The sequence below is a fragment of the Hibiscus syriacus genome, unplaced genomic scaffold (assembly GCF_006381635.1).
Source record: "Hibiscus syriacus cultivar Baekdansim isolate YM2019G1 unplaced genomic scaffold, ASM638163v2 tig00116937_pilon, whole genome shotgun sequence".
NCBI lineage: Eukaryota > Viridiplantae > Streptophyta > Magnoliopsida > Malvales > Malvaceae > Hibiscus > Hibiscus syriacus.
In genome coordinates, this window is record NW_024063475.1 from 1,008,015 (window position 1) to 1,029,381 (window position 21,367).

General features: G+C 34.6%; 1 protein-coding gene across 1 annotated transcript; it reads left to right on the top strand.

Moving 5' to 3' along the window:
* The first annotated feature begins 9,250 nt into the window (after positions 1–9,250).
* On the top strand, positions 9,251–11,042 carry LOC120188057 (alpha-1,3-arabinosyltransferase XAT3-like). The gene is made up of 3 exons (XM_039191594.1): positions 9,251–9,540; positions 9,625–9,702; positions 9,784–11,042. The coding sequence occupies exons 1-3, from the start codon at positions 9,330–9,332 to the stop codon at positions 10,977–10,979; spliced, it is 1,485 nt and encodes a 494-aa protein (XP_039047525.1). The 5' UTR covers positions 9,251–9,329; the 3' UTR covers positions 10,980–11,042.
* Positions 11,043–21,367: the final 10,325 nt, after the last annotated feature.

Genomic DNA, 21,367 nt, shown 5'->3' on the forward strand with positions numbered 1-21,367 from the left:
ATCATTTGGTATTGCATAAAGTATATTAGACTTGGATATATTGAATTTCATGTGCTACTAACATGTTTGTTCATCTTTGTTGAAATTCAATGTCTTTTAAGTGTCAAGCTTTTAAAGTCAAATTTTTGTTTGTAATGCACTTTTTGAGGGGGAGCTTTGATTTTTCAAATGTTTTTAATACTAAGATTCTCCACTTACTCTCATTGTTATTTTTGAACTTTAAAGTTGAATTATTTTTGATATAACAAAGAGAGGGAGAAGTATGAGTTTGAAAAATTCAATTTCTCAATGAAAAAGGGGGAGCTTTAATATTTTCCAAAATATGTCTCTTTTTCATTAAATGTTTTATTAAGAGGGAGTTTTGCCAAAAATAAATTTTCAAATGTTTTGTTATATCAAAAGGGGGAGATTGTTGAACCATATTTTATAATGTTTTGATATAACAAATTAAGGCAAAATGTTTTTGGACTTGATTAAATTTATCCAAAGTTTTCAAAAATAATTCAAAGTCCATTAAACAAGAATTTGAGCACAAAATATTTTTCTGGATACGTTGACTGATACTATTCTTACAGTATCGATACTATATGAATAATATAGATACTGTTCATGTGGTATCGATACTAAATGTCAGAGAAGTATTGATTCTCTCTAGGTAGTATCGATACTGCCAGTTGTTTTCCAAATTGCTCAAATGCCATAATGCAAAATAGGCACCGTTACCCAAAGGGGTACTGGTACTACTTTACACAGTAGTATCGATATTGGTAAAGCACAACGGTTTTCAACGACTAGTTTATTTAAATATAACAAAGGAAGTACTAATACTCATTAAAGGAGTACATATACTCCATGTCCTGTGTAGTTTTATTTTACAGAAAATTAATCCCCACGGATCCAAAATACCTGCAATGGATAGAAACAACCACAAACTTATTCCAACTGATAAAAACAAGTTGAGGACACTTGAAGAAGGGTTAGAACACCTATTCAAGCAATCAAGCACAAGAGAAGAGATTATTATTCTTATTTTCCTTTCCCTTGTAAATATTTATGTTTTGAGCTTAATTGTATATCCTTAGATTTTGTTTTTGTGATCTTAAACTTTGTAAACACCTTCCTTTTAGAGGTCTTCTTATTTACTTCTTTTATTCCTTTTGTAAAAGGGGAGTGGTTCTAGCTTAGCCAAGTGAAAAGCTAGGGAGTTGTAAAGGTTATCTCTTGATCATATAAAAAGAAAGAACAAATTAGTGAATTTGTTATATAATCCTTAGTGAGGAGCTAAGGTAGTGGATGTAGACTTGGTTGAGAAGTCGAACCACTATAAATCCTTGTGCAAATTTTCCTCTATCTTTATACTCCTTACTCTCTAAACTCAAAAAACCAATTCACCCCCTCTTGGCAAATTTATTCAGTTGATCGATTGAGCTTCATCGACAATCCCAGCACAAGGTGATGCCTAGAGACTTTCGGAGGCCATAGCTGTAGAGCTTGCAGTGGGGTAAGCTAACCAACATAGAGTCATCCAGGCCTACGCCGAGGGAATGCGACAATGATGGGGGAGACCAAGGAAACATGCAGCAGGAAGATGATGGAGAAAGCTCTTCAAATGGCCAAGGAGGGCCATCAACTATTTGTAGCCAAGGAAAGCCATCAAGGGGGAATGGTAAGGCTTAGTTCGTGGTGGAGAAGAAGGCGAGCAAAAAAGAGATCAAATGTTACTTTTGTGATGGTCTTCATGTGATAAGGTATGTCCCAAGAAGAATCGACTAGCTGTCATCATCAAAGGGATAGACGAGTCTGGAGAGGGAACAACAAGATGTGGTACGACTATAGGTGTTAAAGTAGTCAACCTAGGATCGGAACTTGATGAGATTATAGATGTCAAAGCAGTCAAGCATGAGAGGAAAACCGGTGAGATAGCAAGTGAAGCCGTCAAGCTGAGGGTAAAAAGGAAGCAGTTAAAGTGCTACCGGTACAAGGGGACTCACAAGGTGCAGAGGTGCCCAAATCGAACCAACCAGTCCAGGGGAAAGACCAGACCGAGGATAATGAGACTACAAGACTTGGTGCAATAAGGTTTGTTTCTGCCAAGGCTAATAATAGCCTAGTGCAGAAAGGGATAACTATGTCCAAGGAGGCTGGAGAGCTTGTCGAGCATGTTCAAACGGAGAAGAACAGGGCTTCAAAGACCACAAATAAATAAGGGTCAAAAGGAGCTAAGCTAAGGAGGGACAAGACAACTGTAGAACCACCAATGGACAAGGTAGAAAATGAGCAAAGGACTTCGAGTAAGAAGTGCCAACACAATAAGAGGAAACGAACTTCAAGGAATAAGAGATGGGGTAACAAGGGAGCACCGAACTTCAGAAAAGAAGGATCGATGCATGGAGTGTCATACTTCATGGAGAAAGAAGGTATGACACATTTTAGAGTAAATGCAACAAAAAGGGAGGTACATCTCAAACATAATTCTAGTGTTTTTGAGTTTGATTTGTCATCTTTGATGAGTATATGTGTAGAGAAACCTAACCATCCGTGTGGATAGGCCAAAGGTTTGAGGGATAATTCTAAGCCTTCGCCAAGAGGATAAGAGAATCCAAGTACAGGAAAATCAAAGTTGATAGGAGAATGCTCCTATGGGATAGATGAACCCAAATACAACATCACTTGGACGGAAGAGCCAAAGCAAGCATAGCCTGTATGGGAAGGCCAAGTCCTTATGGGGGGACGTGAGAAGCCGAGGCATTGAACAACTAAGGTGGTAAGGGGAATAGCGCGAAGGATCATAGAGTTACATGGCGGCAGGAGCCAATGCAAACAGTTTGTATGTGAGGACCGCAACAAGCTGAGGTGTCGAGAAGCATCCAAGGTGAGCTAGCCCAGGATCATCAGAGTGTAGCGACGACGAGGTCGCTAAGTTTGGTGGGAGAGAATGCCACGAGCCACGGAGTTGGGCTCGAGACATTGATGTAAGTGTCCGATAAAGAGGTTCAGGATGGAGTATCGAGCTTGTCAAGACCACCAGACTTGGCCTATCACTTAGATAATGTTGTGGACGTCGTTTACATTGGCCGTGTAGAAAATGAAAGTGTCATCATATTCAAAGATGTTCACAGAAGCTTGGAAAATATGGCAGGCGATGATGTCATATCAAGGAGGGTTATGGAAGAATCTTTGTAATATCCCATAATCAGGGTTAGTGACTAAAATAGAAGTTTTAAAACTCTGAAGTCTGATTTTTAAAGATTGGAAAGTTCAGGGACTTATATTGTAAATTTTGTATAGGATTAAATATTAAAGAATAAAGAATGGAAGGGTAAAATGGTCATTTTATAGCAAGATAATTAATTGAGAAGGGTTATATTAACACCAAGTTGGAATGAAAAAAAGGGAAAAGAAAGATCCAGAGAACTCTCTCATTTTCTTCTTCAGCCGTGAAACTTACAAGCAAAGGTAAGATTTCTTGTTAGTTGATTTTTAGTTGAAATTAAGTTTGGTTTTTGGTTATTAAATGATACTTAAGCTTAAGGAAAACTTAAGTTATCTTAAAACTATAAGATGAAGAAGATAATAAGGATTAAAGATAAGGGGTTTTTAAGTGAAATATTGGAAAATAGTTGATAAGTAGAATCGGAAGTTAAATTTAACTTGTCAATAGTTAAATTAAGAGATATAAAGTGATAGAATTGATATAAGAACATATAGAAAATTTGGTATAATTCTTGATTTTCATGTGAATGATGAGATTTTGAGGATAAAGAGGTGTTATATGCATAGAAATTGGTTTGAGTATGTATATGTGACTTAAGAGTATTGAAGGGGTTAAAACATGAAGGATTTGAGTTAGAATGATTGAATTTTCGGGTTCTAAAAGTGAAATCTGGGCTTTGGGTATCGGTACTGCTTCATCAGGTACCGATACTTCAAGTCTGGAATTAATAAAGGCATTCAAAGGGTATCAATACCTGGGAAGATAGTATCGATACCATAGGTACCGATACCATAAGGGAGGTATTGATACCAGGAAATATCGAATGCAATTTTGGTATCGATACCCAGGCTTGGTATCGATACCTAGGCTTGGTATCGATACCATAGCTAAGGTAGTATCGATACCCTATAGTGGGTACCGATGCTACTTCAAAAGGAAATTGAAAATAGACTTTTCTTTTTAGCTTAAGAAATTAAGGATTTAATTATAATAATTGGAATGTATGATTATTTACATATCAAGCACAAACAAGTTCCAAAACGACCGAAAGGTTAGAATTGATCAAGAAGAGAAATTAAGCCATAAAAGTAATTGATAGCAAATGAGGCCAAGGTGAGTGCATACTATAGATATAGTTCAAAGGAATTAAGACTTGTGATAAGTCTATTCTTATGTTAGTATTCATAGTACAATAGTTATGAACATGCATACATGATAATCATGATAAAGACATGCGTAAGATATATATATATATATATGGTTGTATGATTTGATAAATGATACATGATTCTTTTGAACATATTCAAACAATATATGTTATATGATAGGATATGGATGATTATAAGTACATGTGATATTTGATTACAAGGGAAATGACATAAGTATATGTTGATATGAAGTATAACACTAATGCCCATGTTATGTGATATGAGAGCTATAGGTATAGTTGGCATGCCAAGGTCGAGGGTTTCATAGGTCCTTCAGGACATATTTATAGGTCCTTCGGGACATATTCCACATGCCACTCAGTGGACCCTTATAAGATTTGTGGTGACAACATATGTGCACAACCTCTATGTACTCACATACCTTAAGTTCTCAGTAATGTACATGAGCCTATAAGAGATATCAAAAGTATTTACATGCGTATATGTTACCATATTGTTATTGTTTATATTGTATCATATATGTGACGTGACTAAATTATGATATGATTGTATTTGAGTAATTAGTTTACATGTTCATATTTATAGTAGATGCATTATTATATTTTTATGCCTCACTAAGTCTATGACTTAGTGTGTAAGCATTTTTACACGTAGGTTCCGAGGAGCAAGAGGATCAAGTTTAGGAATTTCAGAGCAGCATAGCTTTACTCAAAGATAATATTAGAAATACTTATAAAGTATGTATCTTTGTGTAATATAAATGTTGATATATACACAAAGTTGTTAAGTATGTATGCTCTGATCAGTTTTTGTAATGTGTCGAATGCTTATGTAAATTATTAACTTTATTTTAATGAAAGTTTGAATTTTCATGATTTTTATATGTTTTAAAGGTTTTAAATTGTTAATGTGACACATCGGATTCGTATTCGGGTCAGGTACAGGTTAGGGGTGTTACAATCTTTCCATATCCAGTGTGAACACCTATCCAAGGAAAGAATCATACTAATGGATGTAATTAGATATGATTGAGTTGGGTTTTCTTGATTTAGGAGATTATGTATTAATTGGGCGCATCTTAGCCGTTGATGTAAATAGATCTAGGCCATTAATTTAGAGGGAACTCAACTATAAATAGAGAGTCTCCCCTCCTCATTTGTAACATCTCATTCCATTTATTCTCTTGGGAGAGTGCATTTACTCTATCTCTTGTGTGCTTTGTTCCTAAGTCTCTTTGTGTTGTTGCCTCTATTAGGCTAGGAGTAGCTACGCTTGTGTTTGCACTTCCACACTATAGTCCAACCTCGGTGGCTTGGAGTAGTCACGTTGGTGTTAAAGCTTCCACATCCTTGAAGCCTTGAGGGCTTGCTTCCAACCTTGGTGAGTTTGTATGCTCACTAGGTTTGGGTAAGGCTTATTTAATCGTAGAAAAGACCTAGAAGTGTCAAGAATCGTCTAAGGTCGCACGTCCCATCATACCTTAACTCTGATATTGCGACAGTTTAGGCTTGAAGGTTCTGAGGGCATGACAATATATATATGTGCTAGTATAACTGCTCTACAAAATAACTAACAAGGCTCACTAACATAACAACTAATTGAAACTATATTTATAGAACATTTATTATTCTCAACAAGTATTACCTTATGATTATACATTAATATTATTGTCAAATTATAAATTAGCTTATGATTATACGTTAAAATTACCGTTCAATTATATTTTTTACTTTGTAAATTAATATTACCGTGTAATTAAATTTTTATATATCTCTTTCTTATATCAAATAAATAAAATTATAAATTACTTTGTGAATCTTAATTATGGACCATAATAGTTGTTTATTAAAAACACTGTTATGCCTTATGTGTCGGTATATTCGTTTTCCACATAAGTTTTCTCCCCCGTAATTTGTAATGCATTTTTTTTATAAATACGTGTTGATTACAATGTTATATATATTTAAAAATTTTTAATTAATAAACGTTCATTCCATTTGCTCGAACTCAAAACTTTAAGAAATAATGATAAATTTCTTAATTATTGTGATCACTTAGTTTGTGTAATTTATAGTGATATATAAATGTTTTTATAATTTATATTGCATCTTATTATATTTATAATATATGATATGGAATAAGATATGATACAAACCTATTTATTATTATGTTACATATAATAATTATTTTATATTTTGAAGCTATCTAGTGGTATATAAATCAGCGTGTAGTATAATAATAAAATTTATTATTTGAGCTTTTTAATCCTAGCCGCTTGCCCTTCTTTTCTTCCTTGCTTTGCAGAGGACGAATTAATTTAGTATTAGTCGTCAATCGTTTGTAATTTTTTTATTTTTTTATTATATATTTATATTTACGATGCACTTTTATCTGTCTTTTAACACGTTTTATTCTTTTATTGGTCATTTGGTTGTTTTTTGTTTTATTTATTTTTTAGGGTCAAATTTGACATTATCATAATTGATTAAGATAATATTTATTTATTATTTTGTTTATCTTCTATGCTTTAGATCTTCAAATTGAACTTGTATATACAATTTGTCACCGTAGATAGTTTTCTCATAACGATCAATTATGATTTACGATTGTTGGTGATCTTTCAGTATTTTAATCCCCTGTTGTGGTTCGTTTGTTGATGCAGTCAAATTTATTTGTATATTTCTTTTTGTTTGAATTTTTAAATTTCAACTTTTCTTTGTATACCCTTCTATGATCTCGAGTGACTAATTATTTTGTGTTATTAGTCATAGAAAAATATTCAAATTATATATTTAATTTCTAAACTTCATTATAATTTTAAATATTTTCTCCCTTTAATAAAATTAGTAGCTCTATTTGCATATAAAAAATATTATTTGAGTTTTGTTTGACATTAAGTTCCCAATAATCCTTTTCCTCTTTATTTAGAAAAATATATAAAGAAATTAGTTTTTACTAGATAAAATTATAATATTTTTTTGTTATCCTTCCGGTTCTAAGATTTTATTTACTAATCCAGATTGATTCGTGTTGTAAACCGGATTTTGGTGGGTGAGTCTGTCAGCAGAGATTTTCTACATACACAAAGACTCAAACTTGAGATCTTATTTAAACGATATTAAACTGATTACCACTTGAACCAACATCTGTTAGTAAATTATAACTTTTAAAAAATATAAAAAAAATATAATTGTAAATAAAAAATTTAGATAAGTTTGGCAATCGATGACAACAGGTAACAGCTTAGAAAGGAGCGTGAATTGGAGGCAAGCACTGCTTTTTCTAAAGTTGAAAATATCAGCCAACCAGGAGCCAACAGGGAACAAAATCAATTCCCCAGCTCTTTCTTTCTTTCTTGGGTAAACTACATGTTTAATATCTCAATTATTATTTTTGCTTTGTTTTCGTCACTTAAATACTCTTTTCAAAATTATATCTAATATTTAGTTTAGTTTCATTTTGGTAACTTGTCGTTAGAGAAAATACGGTGATGCTAATGTGTCATCATAAAATAATGTCACATCATAATTAAAAAAATGGCACGTTAATAGTTTTGTTAATTTTTTAACAGTGGATGATTAAAATGTAACGTTAGATATAATTTTGAAAGAAAATATAGTTGATGACCAAAGCAGAATGAAAATGATAGTCAGGGGTACTAATCATGTAGTTTACCATTCTTTCTTTCGTCTGAACATTACACAACATATTAAATTTAAGGGTCAACTACAACTTTAGCACCCCAACTATCACTTTTATTTTATTTGGTTATTTAACTATTTTTTATTTCAAAATCATATCTAATGTTATGTTTTGATTTTATTTTGGTTACACACTGTTAAAAATTAACAGAACTGTTGACATGTCATCATAAGATAATGCTAAATTATCATTTAATTTTTTTAAAATGTCACATTAACAATTATGTTACTTTTTTAACGATAGGTGACCAAAACAATATGTATGATTTTGAAAAAAGTATAATTCCAAAATTAGCCCCCAATATTTATCAAAATGGTCATATTACCCCCTATTCTATTTTTTGGAGCATTTTGACCCTCAACGTTTCATGTTAGGGCAAAAAGACCCCTAACATTTGACAGAATAATCACTTTGTCTTTTATTCTTTTTCTCTAAGGCATTTTAGCCCTATACGTTTATTTTAGGTTAAAAAAGACTCCTATTTTGGAGCATTAATCGCGTGTTATCTAATAATTTTCATCTATAGAGGGTGATTTTTGCCTCAAAGTGAAACGTCAGGGGGGAAATACTGAAAAAAGGAATATGAGCCAAAATGGCCATTTTGGTAAATGTTTGGGGGCTATTTTGGCGTTATGCCTTTAAAAAATAATAGCTAGGTGACTAGAATAGAATAAAAGTGATAGTTGAGTACTAAACATGTAGTTTACCATTACTTTAAAAAATAATTATAACAAAAAAACCATAATATAAATATGCAAATTAGTCTATTTAATTTCTTTGCTTCTTCAAGAATAATAGTAGTTGTAGTTGTACACGCTATTCTTCTCATTTGACTGCTCGAAAACAAAATTATATAAAGCCTCTTCTTCTTCTTCCTTCAAATTCAAAGCCATTGAAATTGATTTAATCTATTTTGACAGCCTCTTGTTTTAGACTTCCATTAATCATTATTATTATCCTCCTCCTTCCTCATATAAAATCTCTTTCTTTTCTTTTCTTTTCCGTCATCTTTTTTTCTCGGGAAAATTTTAAAAACCCAACAAAAAACAAGTGAGACACCTTCCTCAAAGCACTCACTCCTCTCTTCTCAAAAATCACCTCTTTTCCCTTTTTTATGGGGCTTTAGTATTTTTACGGCCCAAAGATACTTTGCATAGAAAGCAAGCTCCTTTATCTCTCCCCCCTCTGTTTTCGGCTTTAATCCTGCAAATTGCAGAGCAAAGTTTGGGTTTTGAACATAGGAGATGGTGCACCATCAGCGTTACAATTACAGTCAGTTGAAAAAGGGTGGAGATGATGAGGAGGAAGGGACCCTTGTTCTTGTTTGGACCAACCCTGGTTATTACAAGAGAAGAAGGACCAAGCTTTTCTCTTTCCTTTTGCTTTCTCTTCTCTCTTGCACCTTCATTTTGGCTCCTCACTTCTTTACCTTTTCTTCTCCTTTTTCTCATCTCTGTAAGTTCTTATCTTCCTCTGTTTTCTCTGTATGTGTGTGTGTGTGTTTCTGCGTTTTGACTTGTGTTGTATGATTTTTTGCAGATTCTTTTGGTGTACAGAATGAAAGCCTTGCTGGGAATAATCATGTGAATGCTCCTATTTGTTCTTCCATCTCTAATGGTTTGTTATTCTTTTATGTGCTTGTTTCTTGGAATAATCGAACAGTGCTCTAATGGATCCTCTTTGGGGTAAAAAAAACAGGTACAATTTGCTGTGACAGAAGCCATTTTCGATCCGATGTTTGTTTCATGAAGGGTGACATAAGAACACAATCTCCCACCTCTTCCGTTTACGTTTACTCGTCGAGAAACGGTGACGACGAACTTCAACACGAAAAGATCAAGCCCTATACCCGAAAATGGGAAACGAGCGTGATGGACACCATTGATGAACTGGACCTTATCTCCAAGAGACGAAATTCGGGTGTTCGCCATCGCTGCGATGTGGTTCATGATGTTCCGGCGGTAATGTTCTCGACTGGAGGCTATACCGGCAACGTTTATCATGAGTTCAATGATGGGATCATCCCTTTGTACATAACTTCACAACAATTCAACAAGAAGGTCGTGTTTGTGATCCTTGAATATCATAATTGGTGGGTCATGAAGTATGGTGACATCCTTTCACATCTCTCCAATTATCCACCAATTGATTTCAACCGAGACAATCGAACCCATTGCTTCACCGAGGCAATAACTGGTCTAAGGATCCATGATGAACTCACCGTGGACCCTCTTTTGATGAAGGAAAACAAGAGCATCGTCGATTTCCGACACCTTCTCGATCGAGCATACCGACCTAGGATTCAAGGTTTGGTACGGGGTGTTGAGCAAGCACAAGAGAAGATGCAACCAAAGTTGGTCATACTGTCACGAAATGGTTCAAGAGCCATAACTAACGAGAACGTTTTGGTGAAAACAGCAGAAGAAGTCGGGTTTCGGGTTCAAGTCCTGAGACCCCAACCAACAACGGAATTAGCCAAGATTTACATGGAACTCAACTCGAGCGACGCCATGATCGGTGTCCACGGTGCAGCCATGACTCATCTGCTGTTCATGAAACCTGGCTGCTCGGTTTTCATTCAAGTGATCCCACTCGGAACAGATTGGGCGGCCGAGACGTACTACGGGGAGCCAGCAAAGAAGATGGGATTGAGGTACATCGGGTACAAGATCAACCCCAAAGAGAGCTCATTGTCCGATGAATACGATGAAGATGACCCTGTTTTGAAAAACCCTTCGAGTTTAAATCAAAAGGGATGGGAATACACCAAGAAGATCTACCTTGAGCGTCAAACCGTGAAGTTGGACATGCAACGATTTCGGAAGCGGCTCGTTCGTGCTTATGATCATATAATCAGTACGAACCATCGGAAAACTCGACTCCGGTCGCAGTAATTTGCCGATTGAGATGTGATTATATAACTTAAATTCTTTTGAAACTTGATTGTTGTAGATGGAGGACAAGAACACACATCATATTTTGTAAACCTTTGTTTCGTATAGATTTCCTGTATAAATAAGCTTTTGTACAGCTTGTCACATTTCATGTATAAATTTTGCACATCATATTGTGAAGCCTAACCAATCCTTGAAGAATATCCTGCAAACCAGGATGGATAGAGAGGAGTTGGTCGTCTTTATTGAAAATTTCAAATTTTCATATAATTTAATTTTTTTATTGATAATTTACTTTTGCACTCTAAAATTTTATAGGTTCGTCTCTTAAAACTTAATAAATTCGTCTCATGTAACATAAAACTTTACATCCGTTCTTATGACCAACATGATAGAGCTATGCTAACGAAGGATCAAGATATAGTTAAAAAAATAAAACAATCATTTTATGCAATCGTCTAATTCTTCCATATCTAAGGTTTAGGATATAGGATATGATTTGAATTCTTTAATTTCGTAGAATAGATATGAATACATCGACGTGAGATTTTCTTGTTAGAGTATGCCTAAAGACCAATCATATGATGATTGTAATAATACTTTTATTTACCGATTTTATTGAATAAATGCATTGCCGCTATTATTTTCAGTTATATATATATGTGTTTAACATAAACTGGAAGATAATAAAGTCCATATAATGAAATAATTGTTATTATTAAAAGATCCCTAGTCAAGTATTATTATGGGCATGGACAATAATAATACGCTTAAGACTAACATGTTATTGATTGATGACAACGAGTTGTCATTGACATAGAGATGTCAGAATTGATACATGATTATATTGTTAGAGAACAATGTATTGGATTGACCCACCATGAGCATATGTCTTGGATTATTATGTGACAGTCATAACATTGCTCATGGTGATGACTATATGTATTATCCTTAGACTTGAGATCAATACTATCCCAACATATATTGTTGTATGTTTTGATGCAGCTAAACAAGCTCCGTAAATGGTTGCTCTATAAACACTGTTATTGAATATATCTCAATATATGTAGTGGGTGTGTATGATTAAGATATGATTTGTCCTTCTTACATAATAGGAAATATATCACAGGCCACTTGATTGAGTAAGACTAGAAATGCATGGCCATGCTCGAATAAGTTGATATCAGATATCATTAACTATTCGTTAATTAAAGTCTACTCTAGATATCAAGAAACAATATATGGGCTATACAAGTGTGACTATTCCAAGACTTGTGCCTATTCTAGATATAAAAGACATAAGGATGTAATACATAAAAGAGTTAATCACCAAGATGATATGTCCAATCATATTTTCTTGTAACTTAGGTGACAATGATATATTGCTAGATGTCACTCATTGTATGTAATATTAGAATTGTTCTAATAATTACTGCTAATGTTATAAGAACCTACAGGGTCACACAATAGGATTAAAACGAGCAAAGATGTACAATTTGTTGTACGTTACTAAAATATATCTAGAGTTAATTAAGTATAGGTTTTAATAATCCCGAATATTTAATTTCAATTAATTAAATATAGATTTAATTAATTTGAAATAATAAAATCCCCAATATGATTAGGGTAACTTAGATATAAAAGGATTATTAAATTTCAATTAATTAAATATATATTTAATTAATTTGAAATAATAAAAATCCTAATATGATTAGGGTAACTTGGCTATAAAAGGGTGTGTTAGGTCTAGCAGCCGTTTCAGAGAACATACACAAAATCTTCAGCTATTTTCTCTCAAAACGTTTTGGGGGAAAACAAAATTGCTTTTAATTGGGTGAACTGAGTAGAGGTCGAGAAGTGATTTCGTGGAGGCTTACGATTCGAACCGATCTACACCGTCAGTATTCATTGTTGTCCTTTGCTGTTTTTTAAGGAACCCGCTGTAAGTATTCGTATCTCTTCCTCCCGATTTTAGTTTTTCGTACTTGGATCGCTGGTGAGACCGTAGAGTTTTGTTTCCGCTGCGCTATGGGGTGCACCGATGGTCCCAACAGTGGTATCGGAGCCACTTGTACGATATGAATTTGGGTTAAATTTTTGGTTGATGCGATATGTATGAGATGCATGTTCTAGTTTTATCGATTTCAGTAAATATGCTGATATCATTGTTCGAATCGATAACCACAACGATTAATATGTTAATTTGTTAAAATGTTTTTCAATCGATTTGTTGCTGAATGATCTGTGGGAGTGCGATAGCAGATCATGTTTGGAAGTGGAACAATGGTTGTTCCGATGCAGAAAACATTCGGGATTGAAAATCCCAAAAGCATGATTCTGTTGATAATTGTTATCAAATCGTGAAGTTTTTCCATGTAAACAGAAGTATTGTTTTTCAAAAAAATCCCACCGCCCCTTGACCCTCATTAGCAGTACAAATTGAAGGCACATATTATATTTTTGAACAAAGGCGTAAGAAAGTGCATATATATATATGATATGTTTGTTTTGCATGGTGTTTGACATGCATGGTTATAACCCTTGTTCACTTTATAATGTTTAATTTGAAATACGGTCTGCGAGCCGTGCCTTTATATATCTCTTTTGTATTTCTCTTCTCATCTTACTCCATCGTATGTAAAACGAGTTTCTTTTAAAATTGTAAACCTATGAAGATCCACAAAGAGCAGAAGAATGACGAGAAGATGCCTACAGAGTAGTCTTAGGCTTTAGGGTTCTTGGTTCTCCCATTAGCTTGGGATGGACCACCTTAGTCATTGTTTTTGGGCTATAATCATTGCATCTTATTTATTGCTATATTTGTTATCAATGCAATGCATCAAATGATAAAATAAGAATAAATATTGATGAGATCAAAAAAAACCTAATATTAAAACGAACAATGATGAGATAATTACGTAAATCCCTCTTTATAATCTAAGTTAACTTAATCGTCCAATATTTACCCTCGTTAAGGCTTTGATCGATATTATGTGGGCTTTGCCAAAGTATTGACACATAAATCTATCTTGGTTAAACGCGAAGAATAAGCAAGTGATATTCCCCGGTTGAAATATTGGTAATAACTTAGCTAGGTTATTCTAATAGGATTAGAAACCTAGAGTTTAAATATTTGGATAAGTCATGAGATGACTTGAACAAAAGGTGTTCACCAAAATGAGGAGTTACATGAGATTAACTAGTCAACTGTTACTTACCTAAATAATCATTATCCTAAAAGAAAAGTCAAAGCTGATTTAGGAAATTGATGTATTATGGATCCTCACCCACTAGAAAAATTTTCGTTGATTTTTTTTGAAATTAAAACAAAGAGGGTTTTAAATTTTGAATAAAATAATAGGAGTAATTTGCAAATAAAATCCCATTTATAAATTTTAATTCGGTAAATTTACTTACTTTAATATTTCCATTGTTGCAGATTTAATGGAAAACAACACTTTATCAATGCGATCACTCCTTGAGAAGGATAAACTTAATGGCATAAATTTCCTTGACTGGTTTCGTAATTTGAGAATTGTTCTCAAAAAGGAAAAGAAGGAATATGTCATTGAGGAACTTGTCCCTGATGAACTGGCATCTAATGCTTCAAAAGATGACAAAGACAAATTCAAGAAATATATGGATGATATGTTAGATGTTGGATGTCTAATGCTTTCCACCATGACTCCTGAGCTTCAGAAGCAACATGGTTGCATATGAGATGATTCAAAATCTCAAAGAAATATATGAAGGGCAAGCACGTCAAGAGAGATATGAGACCTCTAAAGCTCTATTTCAATGTAAAATGGCAGAGGGAACTCTTGTAGGAGCTCATGTCATTGAGATGATGGGCTACATCCAAACGTTGGAAAAGCTGGGATTTCCTCTCAAAGATGAATTGGCTACCGATGTTATCCTGCAATCGTTGCCAGATAGCTTTAGCCAATTTGTCGTTAATTTCAACATGAATGAAATTAACAAGAATTTACCATAATTACTTAGCATGTTACGAACTGCTGAAAGTAATATGAAAAGGTTGGACCTAAGCCCATTCTGATAGTCCACAAGGACAAAGGAAAGGGAAAGAAAAAGATAGAGGCAAAGTCTAAGGGCAATGGTAAGACCAAACCAAAAGGGAAAAATGCATTGAAATCCAAAGGGGGAGTTAGAAAACAAGGAAAATGTTTCCATTGCGATAAGACTGGACACTGGAAGAGAAACTGCCCTGTTTACCTTGAAGAGGTCAAGAAGGCAAAAGCAAACGGAACGTTTGTTTAAGGTATTTATGTTATTGGTGTTAATTTGTCAACATCTACTTCTTGGGTATTAGATACTGGTTGTGGTTCTCATATTTGTACTTCTGTACAGGGACTGCAAAAGAGAATGAATATGGCTAAAGGAGATGTGGACCTACGAGTGGGAAATGGAGCAAGAGTTGCTGAATTAGCTATAGGGACATATATTTTATCTTTTCCTAGTGGACTTGATTTAAATTTAGAGGATTGTTATTATGTGCCTAGTTTGACTAAGAACATTATTTCTATTTCTTGTTTGGACAAGATTGGTTTTGAGATTATTATTAAGAATAATTGTTGTTCTTTTTATCTCAATAGTGCTTTTTATGGTTCGACACAATTGGTTAATGGTCTCTATATTTTGGATCAAGAAAACACCATTTATAACATAAATACTAAGAGATCAAAAACAAATGACTCAAATCAAACTTATCTTTGGCATTGTCGTTTAGCCCATATAAGTGAGAAACGTATATCAAAACTCCATAAAGATGGATTCTTAGATTCATTTGTTTTTGAACAATATGATGTATGTGAATCTTACTTGTTGGGAAAAATGACTAAAACTCCTTTTAATAGTAAAGGTGAACGAGCAAGTGATTTATTGAGGTTAATACATAGTGATGCATGTGAACTAATGAATACACAAGCCAGAGGTGGATTATATTACTTCATTACTTTTACCGATGACTTCAGTCGGTATGGATATTTATCTTATGCGCTATAAATTTGAAGCCCTTGAAAAGTTTAAGTTATTTAAAAATGAAGTACAAAAATCAACTAGGCAAGAGAATTAAGGCACTTTGATCAAATCGAGGTAGAGAATACTTAAGCATAGAGTTTGATGAACTCCTAAAAGAATGTGGGATTATCTCACAGCTTACACCACCTGGTACACCACAGTGGAATGGAGTTTCTAAAAGAATGAATTGAACACTGTTAGAATGGTTTGATCGATGATGAGTCATAGTGATCTTCCAACTTCTTTTTGGGGATATGCACTTGAAACAACCGCTTTCACACTAAATCGTGTTCCATCTAAATCGGTTCAAAAGATACCATACGTGATATGGACTGGGAAACATCCCAATATGTCTTTTATGAAGATTTGGGGTTGTGAAGCTTATGTAAAACATAAGATGTCTACAAAGCTCGAACCTAAATCTTATAAGTGTATATTTGTTGGATATCCTAAAGAAACTAAGGGATACTATTTCTTCAACCCTAACGAGAACAAAGTGTTTGTTGCTCGAACAGGAGTTTTTCTCGAAAGAGAATTTCTCTCAAAGAAAGGGAATGGTAGAAATATTGAACTTGGAGAAGTTCAAGAGCAACAGATAAATGAACCTGAAGTTGAGCATGTTTCACAAGTTGTTGAGGAGTATTCAACAAATTTAGAAGCACAATCACTGCGTAGATCCACAAGAGAACATTGTGCACCTGAGAGATTTGGATTTCTCGTTACGACACATGGAGTTGTTCTTCTTATGGATCAAGATAAGCCCAGGACTTATCAAGAGGCAGTGTCTAGCCCAGAATCTGAGAAATGGCTTGAAGCCATTAGATCTGAGATGGATTCCATGTCAGTAAACCAAGTATGGACTTTGGTTGAACCACCTGAAGGGGTCAAATGTATAGGGTGTAAATGGTTTTTCAAGAAAAAAACGACATATATGGTAACGTACAAACATACAAGGGGCGATTAGTCGCTAAAGGTTTTCGACAAGTTCACGTGTAGACTATGACGAAACATTATCCCCTGTAACTATGTTTAAGTCCATCCAGATCTTGCTCGAAATAACTGCATTCCATGATTATGAAATCTGACAAATGGATGTCTAAACCGCCTTCCTTAATGGAAAACTTGAAGAGTATGTGTATATGACACAACCAGAAGGTTTTGTCTTTCCAGGAAATACTGGAAAGGTTTGTAAGCTACAGAGGTCTATTTATGGACTAAAGCAAGCTTCTCGAAGCTGGAATATTCATTTCAATTATGCAATCAAAGAGTTTGGTTTTATCATAAATGAAGATGAGCCTTGTGTTTATAAGAAGACTAGTGGGAGCATTGTTTTTTTTTCCTAATCTTGTATGTAGACGACATACTCATCATAGGAAATGATATATCTACTTTACAGTTGTTAAGACTTGGTTAAGTAGTTTTTTTTTCTATGAAAGATTTGGGTGAGGCAACATATATCTTAGGAGTTAAGATATATAGAGATAGATCAAGACGATTTCTAGGTCTAAGTCAAAGTACATATATAGACAAAGTGCTGAAAAGGTTCAGTATGGAAAAATCCAAGAAAGGATTTTTTCCTACGAGACATGGCATTTCTCTTTCGAAGGAAATGTGTCCTTCAACTCCACAAGAAAGAGAACGGATGAATAAAATTCCATATGCTTCGGTTATTGGTTCTATCATGTATGCCATGATATGTACTCGACTAGATGTATCATATGCTTTAAGCATGACGAGTCGGTATCAAGCGAACCCTGGTGAAAATCATTGGGTTGTGGTTAAAAATATCCTTAAGTACTTGAGAAGAACTAAGGATAAATTTCTTGTTTATGGAGGGGAGGAAGAGCTTTGTATAAAAGTTTATACTGATGCCAGCTTCCAAACTGACAAGGATGACTCACGATCGCAATCGGGTTTTGTGTTTTGTCTCAATGGAGGTACTGTGAGCTGGAAAAGTTCGAAGCAAGACACAGTAACTGATTCGACAACAGAGGATGAATACATTGCAGCCAGTGAAGCAGCAAAAGAGGTTGTTTGGATCAAGAAGTTTATAATGGAATTAGGGGTTGTTCCCAGCATATCAGATGTTGTAGAACTCCGTTGTGACAATAATGGAGCCATTGCACAAGCAAAGGAACCCAAATCTCATCAACGATCCAAACATATTCTTAGGCGCTTTCATCTCATTCGAGAGATCGTTGATCGAGGAGATGTGGAAATATGTAGAATACACACATATGACAACATTGTTGATCCCTTGACGAAGCCTCTTACGCAGAAGAGGCATGATCGTCACACTGAGTCACTCGGTATTAGATATGTAAGTGATTGGTCTTAGTGCTAGTGGGAGATTGTTAGAGTATGCCCAAAGACCAATTATATGATGATTGTAATAATACTTTTATTTACCGATTTTATTGAATAAAGGCATTGCCGCTATTATTTTCAGTTATATATATATGTGTTTAACATAAACTGGAAGATAATAAAGTCAATATAATGATATAATTGTTATTATTAAAAGATCCCTAGTCAAGTATTATTATGGGCATGGACAATAATAATACCATGCCCATAATAATACGCTTAAGACTAACATGTTATTGATTGATGACAACGAGTTGTCATTGACATAGAGATGTCAGAATACATACATGATTATATTGTTAGAGAACAATGTATTGGATTGACCCACCATGAGCATATGTCTTGGATTATTATGTGGCAGTCATAACATTGCTCATGGTTTGAATCAGCAGAGAAGAGATTCAATGATAGACAACAAAACTGACTAGGCGATTTAATCATGTTATCTGTACTTCTTTGATCTATAGTTTCTTGTCCAAGAATTACCTGTTAGATCGTAAGGAAGTCCACTTGTGGTGACTCATGGTTTGAATATTTGATCAATGGTTGTTTTGGTATTCTTTTAGATCAAAGGCTTTGTTTTCGTTGATTCATATGTCCTTGGAACATTATAACATTTTGGAACTCTTTTGTTGTGGTTACACTGAATTTGCTGTTGTTTGTTTGGAGAGGTTTGTTGCTACTTTTGTTTAAGGTGTTGGTTCCAGTCAACTTTTGTGCTCACTTTATATTTGATATATTGCTTAAGAGTGCATGGAGACTGATCTACGTGTCACAAGTGCTAGTTAGTTGTTTTCCACGAGTCCTAGTGGTTCAACTGGGTGTTTTACTCACGTTGTTGCTAGTACATACCAAGTGCATCATCTTCCTAAACTTGAGACAATCAAGTTAATTAGAAACACATGTTTTGTGGAAGCATCATGTTACTTTGATTCTACAAGGATATGGTCTCACAAATTATATATCTGAAGCATTTAAATCGCCTAGTCAGTTTATTACTGATGATGTTGGTCGTGAAGTAAGTAATCTGGCTTTTGTTGTGCACCGTCAATAGGACAAGTTACTAGCGTCGTGGCTTTTGTCCACAGTGAATTCAAACATCTTTCTGCATCTTATTGGACTTGATAGTTCATCGAGTATCGGAATACTCTTTCTCAATTGTTTGGAGCTCATTTGGATGCAAAGATTTCTGTGTTACGTCATAGTCTTCATTCACAAAAGAAGTGTGGCTTGTCGATAAGTGAAATCTTGTAAAGAGAAAGCTGGATTGTGATATGTTGAATGCTTCTGGGATTACAATCATATAGTCTAAACAAGTTAGTGCGATCTTGGTTGGTTTACCCATGGAATTTGAATCTATTATTGCTGTTGCTTCAAGGGAAGCTTTGTCCCTAAAAACTCTCACAGAGATGTTGATTGATTGTAAGGCTCGAAAGAAGGAACTTTTTTTTCTGAAAATTTGTTGGTTCATACTAATATAGCTATTAGTCAAGTTGACAGGAGCAGTGGAAACTCTTCAAGGTACGAAGGACAACATGAGGTATGAAGTTAGGCTTGTGATTTGCAAAATTCTTTAAAAGGTAGTTGTGGAGAAAATAGTTCTTATCTTGAGCGAGGACATGGTCGTTTCAATTCTAATCACCCTCAATGTCAATTTTGTGGTCGTTATGGACACTCAGTTCAAAAATGTTACAATCGATTTGATCGAAACTATCAAGGTCAGCTCTAATGAGTTTGTAGCCGAGGGAAATCAAAGGCAGAATGTTGAGTGAAATCATAGTCATAATGTTCAAGAAATAAATAATCATATTCAGGCCTACGCGCATGTTTTCAATCCAGGTACATGGGTCCCAAGTCTACAAGTCATGTCTCAACCTGGGGCTTCTTATGGTGGGCTATTTTTGGAACTTATGGATTTTCAATGGTTGGAGGACAGCTTGGCAATATTGGGTTGCAATGGTTCTTTAACAACCCTTGAGCTAGTACGGTTGGGTGTGTTACCCATGTTGGTGTTCATTCTACAATAACGCCTTCTTATCTACCATGTGCGAAAATCATGGGGCTGTAAACATGAGTGAAGTAACAGGGTCTCGATTTTGTTGCCAAGCATTACATCACAAATGTTTGCTCAAATTTACAAGCTGGTACTACATATACGTGTAATAATTCTTTAATAATGGGTAATGGTGATCGCATTAAGATATCACATACTGGTTAGGGGCACTTGCCTACTCTTTCCAAGTCATTATATTTACATAATATGTTGCTTGTTCCGGATATTAAGAACTTATTATTGGTGTCTCAGCTAACTCGAGATAATATTTTTTTTAGTTTCATCCTCACAAGTGTTTTGTGAAAGATGTTCAGATCGGTAATACTTTGCAGAAGGGGAGTATGGATGGCAGATGGGTATAATTTCATAGATTTCGGATCGCACCCGCTCAATTAGGGCGAAGATGAGTATAAGTTTAGTGGATAGTGGGCGGGTGTGGATGTAAAAAGCCATACCCGCCGTGGGTAGTGCGTAGGTGATGAGTTTGAGACCTTACCCGCCCCACATCCGCCCGCCCATTAACTACCCACTATATAAATTTTAACATATAAGCGTACAACTTTAATCTCATTTTCTTCATGTTGCAGATGTTATCATCAGAAATGGATTATATGAATTTATGTAATTTTGTTTACAGAATTTTGTTTTTGCCATTTGGTCATCCAAGATGAGGTTAGAACTATTGAGCAATTCAAATTACTATAGCCAAAATCGTTAATATACAATTAAATGTTAACATTCAAATTTGATTACAATCTCAGGCATAACATGGACCGTGTACTTGATAAACTATGTTTGTTCTCTGACCACTTTCTATTCGTTTGGGTAAGATGATTGTCATTACACTTTGCTAACTTTAATTTCTCTAAGATTCCTACATATTTATGTTCGCATGTTTGTAAACAGGATCAAAGCAAGAGCAAAACAGAAG